General features: G+C 46.9%; 1 protein-coding gene across 1 annotated transcript in view; it reads left to right on the plus strand.

Moving 5' to 3' along the window:
• LOC135368363 (A disintegrin and metalloproteinase with thrombospondin motifs like) overlaps nt 1-7,258 on the plus strand; it is a 148,334-nt gene extending 141,076 nt beyond the window's left edge. The window contains exon 10 of the mRNA XM_064601574.1: nt 6,993-7,258. Coding sequence (XP_064457644.1) covers nt 6,993-7,205 — 213 coding nt within the window. The 3' untranslated portion in view covers nt 7,206-7,258. The remainder of the gene's footprint in view (nt 1-6,992) is intronic.
• The last annotated feature ends 3,147 nt before the right edge of the window (nt 7,259-10,405 follow it).

Consider the following 10,405-nt stretch of genomic DNA (forward strand, 5'->3'; position numbering starts at 1 on the left):
AGCCGTAGTTTACGTATTCTCCATTGGGCATGTCCAGCATCAACTTCTGCCAGATGATGAAATCCCTGCCCAGTATAACGGGCACTGCCAGTCCACGAAGGTGAACGAAGCGCTGCTTTCGCCGTCTCCCATCGAAACGGAGCCAGAGCACAACTACAGACTGTGCTGGAATGACGTCATTGGAAGCAAGACGAATGATGACATCAGTAATCTACAAGAACGGCGCAGGTAGCAGGCAAGAACAACTTCGAACTACTTGTCGTTGGAGGCAGTGCTCGTAAACAGAGTCGCCATAAGATAGAGTGACCCAAACCGACCCAAACCTCATGGCCGAAACACGGGCTTTGCCTGCTATGTGTGGTGGTCGCATTCACCACAACGTATAGAAAGCTACTCCGAGAACCAGCCGTAGAGTCGCGAAGGGAAGAAGTGGTATCTTGCACCGTCATTCGCACCGCATTCATTGCGGAAGCATGTTTTGTAGTTTGAAGAGATTGATTTTAGCCGAAAGGCCAACATCAAAGGGGTATCGTTATATCCCTGAGCCAAAAAGAATTAGTCCTGTACTGATATTCGTTCATTCGCGGCAATTGCCTTGGGAGGTCTGAGCGCGGGCTTGTACGTTTTTGGAGTATGGTATTTAAAATACTGTATTTTAAATACAATTTGCGGTATTTTGGTACTCTAGTCAATACTTTTCGCTTTTGTGTATTTGTACTCTATTTAAAATACATTTTATGGTATTTTCTACTACATACTCTAATTCAGACTTGTGCCCGTTACCAAAAAAAAAGGAACTAATTACCGTTACCCGTTACATCAGAGAAAAGTAACTAAATACGTTACTCGTTACCAACATACAAAAGTAACGACTTTTCGTTACTCTAAGATAACTAGTTACTTTTACGTTACCGCCGCATAACTAAAGGACCCAACAAACACGCCATCACTTGCCTTCAACTGTTTATTAATGAGGAATAGCACTTCAGAAGAAGTTGATACTGGAAATTTACATTTCCCAAGTGGGGGTGATGAAAACACTAAGAAAGACACCAGTTTTCGTGCCACCGATCACCAACGGTTCCAAAAAATACACAAGGGGCTGCGTCATAATTTAGGGCGCTCAGATGCTTAGCAAACACAAGAAAAGGCTAGAAGTCGAAACGCGTTTCTTGTAGCCATGGCACAATTAGTGTCCATTCTTGGGAAGGAGTGATGATCAGAGATTACGGAAACAAGAGAAAAGACAAGGGCCTTCGTTTAAGGCGATTCAGCACATCAACAACACATCCAGCGAGGGACTGCAATGATATTTTGAGTGACACGTGGTCGTGGGTCACGCAGTCAAATCTGCACGCATTGCGCCACATGGAGTGCCGAAGTGTGCTCCCCCACGCTGAAGAAAAGGAACGAGTAACGTCAGTAACGAGTTACCAATTTTTGTTACCAATTACCAAAGTTACCAATTCATTCCGTTACTATGACCATTTTTAAGAAGTAACTGAAAAAAGTAACCGTTACCAAGTAACGAGTTTGTTAGAAGAAGTCGACATGCTAACCTCGTTGCGTGCGCACCCATTCTGGCGAACCTGCCCCACTTTCGGAATAAACCCGTCCCGTGCACACGCACTGTTGCTGCCTCCCAGGTTCACTGCTTTCTCACAGGTTATGGGCCCAGGACACTAGAACTGTGGATATGGGAGACAGCGGCAAGTTTACGGTTGCAAAGCTCACGGACGGCAATTATCAGGTCTGGAAATTCAAAATGTTGCTGACCCGGGAAGGAACGTGGACGTACGTGGACGGACCTACTCCACAGACACCTTCTGGAGACTGGACGGCTGGCGATGAGAAAGCGTAGAGCACGATTTGCCTCAGCGTTGAGGACAATCAGATTGTGCACATCTGTAATTGCGGCTTAGCGAAGGCGATGTGGCAAGAGCTACGCAAGGTTCATGAGCGAGTAAACCTTAGCAATAAGCTCTACCTGCTAAGGAAGCTCTACCAATCCAAGTTAGCGGAGGACGAAGACATGCAAGGCTATATAAGGCGTACCTTGGAGTTAGTCGAGCGGCTGAGAGGGATCGGACAGGAGACCAGGGATTTCCAGGTAGCGGCTCTTTTGCTCAGTGGTCTCCCGGAGAGCTACGAGGCGCTCGTGACAGCCCTGGACGCACGGCCCGACGACGACCTGACGCTGGAGTACGTCAAAGGAAAACTCGTGGACGAGTATATGAAAAAGCAGTTCAACGTCTGGTTCGGGAACTGCCCTTCAAACGAAGAGAGACGACAGTAGGAAACCTTCGTCCGGCGGGAGGCATTGCTACTACTGCAAGGAGGTAGGCCACTTGAAGTGGAACTGCCCCCGTTTGAAGGGGCGCAGGAAGCCTCGGCAGCGCGCTAAGGTAGCAGCGTCCGACCGCTCGTCATCATCCGAAACTGCATTTCTCGCCGCTCCCGAATTGCCAGGTAGACCATGGTACGTTGACTCTGGCGCTACCAGCCACATGTGTAACGACAAGGATTTCTTCACGGAGAATTATCGTCAGTCAGCAGAAACTGTTACCGTGGCGAATGGTCAGAGAATTTCTTCACATGGAATCGGTGATGGCATTCTACAGTGTCGCATTTCTGACTCCAAGTGCAAGTCGGTCAACGTGAAGAATGTACTCTACGTACCCTCCCTCGAGAGTAATCTTCTGTCTGTCAAGCGCCTCACGCAACAAGGCAACGTGGTGACATTTCAAGGAGACCACTGTATCGTCACTAGGAGGCAGGAGGTGTTGGCTAAGGCAAGAGTGGAAAATGGCCTCTATCGCTTGTCCACTTTGAGTACTACGGCTGCCAATGTCTCTCGGACGTCTAGTCACCGAGAGTGCGTACACGTATGGCACCTTCGTCTCGGGCATAGACGCAGTAGCAGTCAAGCGTTTACAGCAGCAGGATTTGGCAGATGGGATCCTGATCGGTGACTGCGACCACTTGGTAAAATGTAACAGCTGTATCAAAGGAAAGATGAAGAGGGCATCCTTTCCTAAAGAGACTTCGTCGCGAGCAGGAGCTGTTCTGCAGCTTGTCCACACGGATGTCTGCGGCCCCATGAGGACTCTAACGCCTGGCAAAAACAAGTACTTCCTCACTTTCATCGACGATTTTTCACGATACACTGCCCTGTGCCTGCTGAAATCTAAGGACGAGGTATCTGCAAAGCTGGAGGAGTACTTGGCCCTGATGAACACGAAGTTTGGGCGTCATCCGCAGATAATTCGCGCCGATAATGGGACAGAGTACACCAGTGGCAAGACACAAGCCCTTCTGCGCAAGTACGGTGTAACATTCCAGACATCAGTTCCGTACAACCCAGAGCAGAATGGGGTCGCCGAGAGAAAGAACAGGACACTCTGTGAGAGCGCAAGGAGTATGCTTTTCGGGGCAGGCCTTCCAAAGTTATATTGGGGCGAAGCTGTTACGACTGCCTGCTACCTTCAGAACCGGCTGCCTAGCAAAGCGGTATCGAAAACTCCTTACGAACTCTGGACTGGCAAGAAGCCCCACCTGGAACATTTGCGCATGTTTGGGAGCACGGCCTATCTTCATGTTCCTAAGGAGAAGCGAGACAAATGGGACGCTCGGGCTCTTGAGGGTGTGCTAGTGGGCTTCAGCGAGACGCAGAAGGGGTACCGGGTGCTTCTTAAAGGTAGTCACAGTGTCAAAGTGACACGCAGTGTGATCGTTGACGAAAGCCCGATCATGGAAGCGTTCTGTGGAGAATCACCCGCTTTCCGGCGTCCGGGCACACAATGTTCGGAGCAGTCGTCTTCTGGTGACGTTGAAGTGGAGCTGCCTAGCTTTCGCCCTCCTAGCTTGCCCTTGCGCGGTGACAGCGTTGGAGATGTTCCGGTGACTGACAGCGTTGTACCAGGGTCCGGTGCGGATGTTCAGACGGCAGATGGAGTTGCTCCCGCAGCTGATGGGGATGGTCCCGTTCGACCACGGCGCTCGAGTCGGAGCAACAAAGGAGTACCTCCGGACCGTCTTTCTTATGTAGCCTGCGCGGCATCTGCGCCCGATCCAGTTAGCTGGAAGGACATGCAGAAGTTGCCAGCTGCTGACAAGGACAAATGGATAAAGCCTGCTGTCGGTGAGATCGATTCGCTTCACCAGCTCAACACCTGGGTTCTTGCACAGTTACCGGAGGGCAAGCAGCCCTTCGGCTGCAAGTGGATTTTTAAAACTAAGCGGGACAAAGATGGCAACGTTGAGCGTTACAAGGCAAGACTGGTCGCTCAGGGGTTCTCCCAGCGGTTTGCAGAGGACTATGATGCCACGTTTGCTCCAGTCGCGAAGCTCACCACACTGCGGATTCTTTTAACAGTGGCAGCTGCCGAGAACCTGAGAGTTCGTCATTTCGACGTAAAAACCGCATTTTTGAATAGCGAAATCGAAGAAGACATTTATATGCAGCAACCGGAAGGGTTCATCGCTTCAGGGGAGGAACATCTCGTGTGTAAGCTTCAGAAGTCGTTGTATGGACTTAAACAGGCTGCCAGGGCATGGAACATCAAAGCCAATCAAGTACTACTTGGAGCGGGCTTCACACGGAGCCAGGCAGACCCCTGTTTGTACACCCAAGTAGTGAACGGATCCCGGCTATACGTACTTGTATACGTGGACGGCATGTTAATTTGCCATCGAGACAATCCTACCATAACAGGAATTTGGCATCAGTTGAATAGGCACTTTGAGCTGAACGACCTTGGACATGTCTGCCACTACCTTGGTATCGAGATAGAGAGAGCACGTCACGACTGTTTCCTGCTACATCAGAAGAACAAAATAGATGCATTGCTGGAGAAATATAACCTCAGTACTGCTAAGATCAGCTTCACACCAATGGATCCAGACTATCTGAAGTTTACGGGGGAAGAAGACCTACTGCCCAGCAACGATCTGTATCGGAAAGCAGTCGGAGAGCTGCTGTATCTGAGCACGACGACACGGCCTGATATCGCCTGCGCAACTGGCATACTTTGTCGTCGAGTGAGCAGTCCACGTCAGCGAGATTGGGGGCGGTGAAGAAGCTGTTCAGGTACCTGATGCATACTCGAGACTTTAAGCTGACCCTTACAGGTCGACAAAACTTGGATTTGACAGGATATGTCGACGCAGACTGGGCCGGCAACGTCACTGACCGCAAGTCAACAAGTGGCTACATCATCCTGCTTGGAGACAGCCCGGTCACTTGGTCCAGCAGAAAACAGTCATCTGTTGCTCTGTCGAGCACCGAATCAGAGTACATTTCCGCGGCTTATGCTTCACAGGAAGTTTTGTGGCTGCGTCCATTGTTGGAAGATTCCGGACTAGTCATTGATCAACCGACACCTATGTTCGAGGATAATCAGGGCTGCATTAAGCTTGCCCTTAGTGAAGGGATCAACGCCAGGACAAAGCACATCGATGTCCGTCACCATCACTTACGTGATCTAGTAGCACGCAACATCATCAACTTTCAGTACCGCGAGTCCGCTGACAACATCGCGGACGCGTTGACGAAACCTTTACCACGACCGAGACTGTAGGCGTTAAGGCAACGGATGGGGCTCATCGAGGGATAACCTGTCGAGGGGGGGTGTTAGAAGAAGTCGACATGCTAACCTCGTTGCGTGCGCACCCATTCTGGCGCACCTGCCCCACTTTCGGAATAAACCCGTCCCGTGCACACGCACTGTTGCTGCCTCCCAGGTTTACTGCTTTCTCACAGAGTTACTTGTAACGAGTTAGGCACAACTCTGCTCTAATTACATATTTTGAATCTTCCTCTCAAACTTTCTGTGTCTTGTCTTTCCATTATCTTGTTTGTTCAGTAGAAATTTCCTGAGTCCCTCGGGCTGGACCTGGACATTGGCCGTTCTTGGAAGTCTCCATTTAGAAATCCTGCCCCGTGTATCCTAATCCTTGGCCAGTTAGGGTTCTATTATGTGTGCCTTGACGCGGTGACGCCGAATTCTGACCTCGCCGAGCAGGGACCTGCTAGAAGTTTGCTTTGTCATGGGTCACATATACTTAGTGGAGTTATGTGGAGTCTCTTTGTCATCTTTTTGGGTCTTGTGTTCCTATCACACACTTTTGTTCCTATCACACTTGACTCCTATCACACAGCGGCGGCTAGCGTAGTGCGCGGGGTTTTGGTGATTCATGTCACATAGCGGGGACTTGCCGCATTGACCAGTGACCGGTGACTTTTTGCGTTCAAGGATAAATAGTAGCTTAATTGTATTTCAAATATTTTGAAGTATTTTGTACTCTACCTTAATTAATTTAATTTTCATGTATTTATACTAAACCATTTCTATCTTAATTACGTTCTAACGTAAGTATTTATTATTTTATTTTAAACACATTTTTGAATATCTTGTACATGTCTGGTCTGAGGCACACCCAGAGGAAGGACCAAAATAACACGATCGGTGCCAAAATTCAGCACCTGAGCTACCTCACAGTGTAGAAAAAGCTCATGGCAAGGGACCCAAAAGTAAACCATTAATGTATGTAATCGAGAATATAAGAATTTCAATACAGCTGCTCAAGAGATCATGCTTGAACGAGAGTGTCAAAGTAATTGATAATCTGCTTCAAACTTGTAGAATTGTGTTCTTCAATCACATAGTATTTGTCCGTCACTGCGGGGCGCTTTTCCCACGCATGTTTCCCTAGGAGGTCTTTTGGCTTTCCGATTAACTGACGCTTGCAAAATGTCAACTTTGGAAATTACTCACAGCTTATGAGCTTATGCTTTGCTTTAAGAACAGCGTCTGTAACTACAGCTACGGAGTTTTTCCATCCGGTCCAGCCCTCCGTTGTAGCCGTGCACATAACCGTTCTATTACGTTGCTTTTGATACGGGCACAGTTAAATCAAATAAAGACTCAATTCGTTATTTTGACGGTTAACCATTGGAGCACCGGGACTCAGCAAAAATCATTATTTTGCAGATATGCCGGAATGGAGAATGTGTGCACGCTGTCGGGTACACTCAAGGAGCGCAGCCGCCCCCACCTATCCCGACAACGCAACAGCCGATATTACCAGTGGCAACGCAACGTCCGGAAGCGGGGACAACGACAAGAAACCTACGAATACAATGGGTATATCACTGGTACCCACACCTCGGCTGGAGATTGGTACCTCAGTATGTTGCGCAATGACGTGAGCACCCGAAAGCTTGTGCTAACTGAATAAAGTTAGTACGAGATATCTGTATTGTGAATCGTTTTCAGTTACATCATTACGCTCCGTCAACTATTCATATATCGAAGTTTGTACAAAAGAGTTCGTGGCAGTCAAAAATTTTGCAAATCGTTTCTGCGACTGTATCGTCGTCGAGATGCAAGTGCGTTGGCGTCAGTAAAGATAGGTTTGAGTCCGGACGTTTGGCTGCGTGAAGAGAGCGTACGAGAAAAATGTCAGTGTGCGAAACCGGCCTTAAGCACACCTCCGTGTAAGCTAGGAACTACACGAATCCGCATTTCACTGCAATTTTTGCGTCAATATGTTTAAAATGTTATACTCTATATGCATGCATACTTGACACTGTGTCGTTATGGCTGCGGAAAAATGATTTCAAAGATATCTTAGTACTGTAGATATGTATATATACGGGGTTCCTGGTAACATGACGCTGTAGACATATCACAGCAATTTAACGAGGGACACAACACAGGAGAAGACGACAGGATGACTGTAAACTCACAACTGGGGAATGTTATGACAGGAAACAGTGAAAATGAAGGTGGGCACAGGGAGGGCAAGAGAGTCGACAGTTTCTTCTCTTTGTGAACCTGCGTCTTCATCTCCCTAGTACCTCTGAATTGGGACATTAGGGACACCCCTGAAGCGACCTCCAAACCAGTTTAGCGCCGGCCTTCCCGCAAAAGGAAGAAATTGTCCCCTCTTTTTCTCCCTTCCTCTCCCAACCCTCACTTTCGCTGTTTCCGGTCATAAAATTCACTAGTTGTGAGCTCGCAGTCATCATGTCTTGTGTTTTCTGTGTTGTGACCCTCGTTAGATTACTTCGATGTGCCTACATATTGAAAATGGCGGTCTTTCTGCTGTGAAGAAAAACCGATTCGTTCGGATGGTTGTGTGCCCTGATTAAAAATTATTCATTGCACGGCGGGAACACATCCTCATGATGGTGCATATGGTGCGCAGTGGTGAAATATATTACAGGATAACGTATTTACAAAAAAAAAAGTACCGCTTTACCTTCATTTGAAGTAAAACCTGATTCTGGAGAGAAAAAGTAGCGCAGGTGTTTTTGAATCACACGTTTACTAAATGACCATATGCTTCATGGTATAACTCTGCTTCAGTGTATGGTAGGATGGAAGCAATTGCTGCGGTACGGTGTTGTGTGTGTGTGTGTAGTTGAAAGCTTAATGGCGCGGAGGCAACTAAGGCCAAAAAGCGCCAAATCAATGACGCATGTGAGCACAACGTGAATTAATGGGTATGAATGGATTAAGAAAATACTGTTAGCACGTCATAAAATAGATGCTCTAAAACCTGTTAAACGATCCAATTACAGGCTACTTATAAGCTTAGCGGTCTCTAAAAACTTGATGACATTTATGTGTGGTACAATTGGTTCCTCACTCAGCAAGAAAGAAGGGTGGTAAGGAATCTGATATCGATAAAATGCCGAGAAATAAGTGCGGCAATGATATTCATATAAAGGAAATGTCAAAAGAATATGAATCACTGTAAAAAGTTCACAACAGTGATGGCATTCTGGCTGTTCTTCACCTAACAGTGAGTTACAATTCGTAAGGTTGGTATGCCCCGTCCGAAGTCTTGCAAATGTAACTTCATAAAACCTGTTTTTGTTATGATTGCTATCCCATTCATTAGCGGTACGGTGCTGTTAGCGGGAAGATTTTTTCTAGAACATATATACATGGTTGACGCGCAGTGGGATCATGTTGCAGCCAGAAACGGGAAGTGTCATGCCAGTCATGAAAACGAGACCTTTTTCCTTGTAAGGAAGTAGCTACTCTTTGTTTTCATTTGAAGCAAAATGGAAGCACAGAACAAAAGCAGCAGGGGTGACCTTTTATGACTCGCGGAGTTACTAGACCAAACGCTTTGAGGAAGGCTAAAGGGAACGCTTGAGGAAACGCTTTGAGGAACGCGAAAAACGAAACGCTTTGAGGAAAAAGTGATTAACTGCTAGGTCAGGCTGTAGCTTACATATCATTTCCTCAGATTTAGTGCATGTATGAGAGTACTTTATTATTTTTTACAGCAGCGCCAACCCCATATAGAGTGAATAATATTTGATACAATCTTGTCAATCAATCAAATATTGTCGTGCGATACGGTTAATGTGCTCAATGACTAAAATGACTGAAAACATTTTCGTGACAAATACTATTTTTCGCAGTTTTAATGCATGTAGTAATATAATTTGGCAGTAAAACAACGCTATGAAAGTAATCTTGTGACGTCATAAACTAGTGCTGTCACTGTATTTAATGAACAAGAGGGGACTTTGTTGAAGACATATGTCTAGCTTGCAAGCAACGACAACCTTTGAATCAGGGAAAAAAGTGCTGCCTCAGGCAATGCGACGGTGTCACTCAACGTAATCGTCTCCACCAATGACAGGGCAGAACTCGCGGAGCTTTGGTAGGGGAACCATCAAACGCTTCTTTGCTTCTGTGGGAGTTGTCAGTGACGGTCGTGATGTGGCTTCTACATTCGCGATGATCAGATTAATGGCGGGGACTGTTTTTGCTGAGTCGTATGGAGGGTGGTGAAAAAACATTGCAAGTTCGGAAATACTTCGAGGGATAGATGTTTTTTTGATTCCGTGTTAGCGCCGCGATGCAACTGTGGCTCTGAGCAGCATACAGACGTAGACAGATGGAGAGAGGACAGCAGGAAGGAGTGGGGGACACATGGGTTAGTATGCGTCCTGTGCCGACTTCAAGGGGAACTGTGCCGACATTCGTCTGAAAAGAATAGACCTTCGTTTGTACAGTCGAGCCGTGCTTGGGTACGCCTTTTCACTTCGTTCTCGTCTTTTGCATTTGCTTGAGGCGTAGTTTACTTTAAGCCCAGACAACCATTAATATCCACATGACGTCCACAAATGGTCAGAATATCCAATGTCATTTCGAAAGGTCCATAAGACATCCTGGTGACTACCCTTTAGTGGGTGTCAAACTGCAGAGATGCGTAGGAAACCTGTCGGGGATATCAGAATATGGGGGGGGGTATATTTATTAGACGAAAAGGGGAAAAAACGGGGGAAAGGTCAGCCAAACGAGATTTCGGCTTGCTATTCCAGAAATAAATAAATAAAGAAAGAAAGAAAATTAAGAAATAATAAAAAGGAAAGAAA

The sequence above is a fragment of the Ornithodoros turicata genome, chromosome 1 (genome assembly GCF_037126465.1).
Source record: "Ornithodoros turicata isolate Travis chromosome 1, ASM3712646v1, whole genome shotgun sequence".
NCBI classification, from domain to species: Eukaryota; Metazoa; Arthropoda; class Arachnida; order Ixodida; family Argasidae; genus Ornithodoros; species Ornithodoros turicata.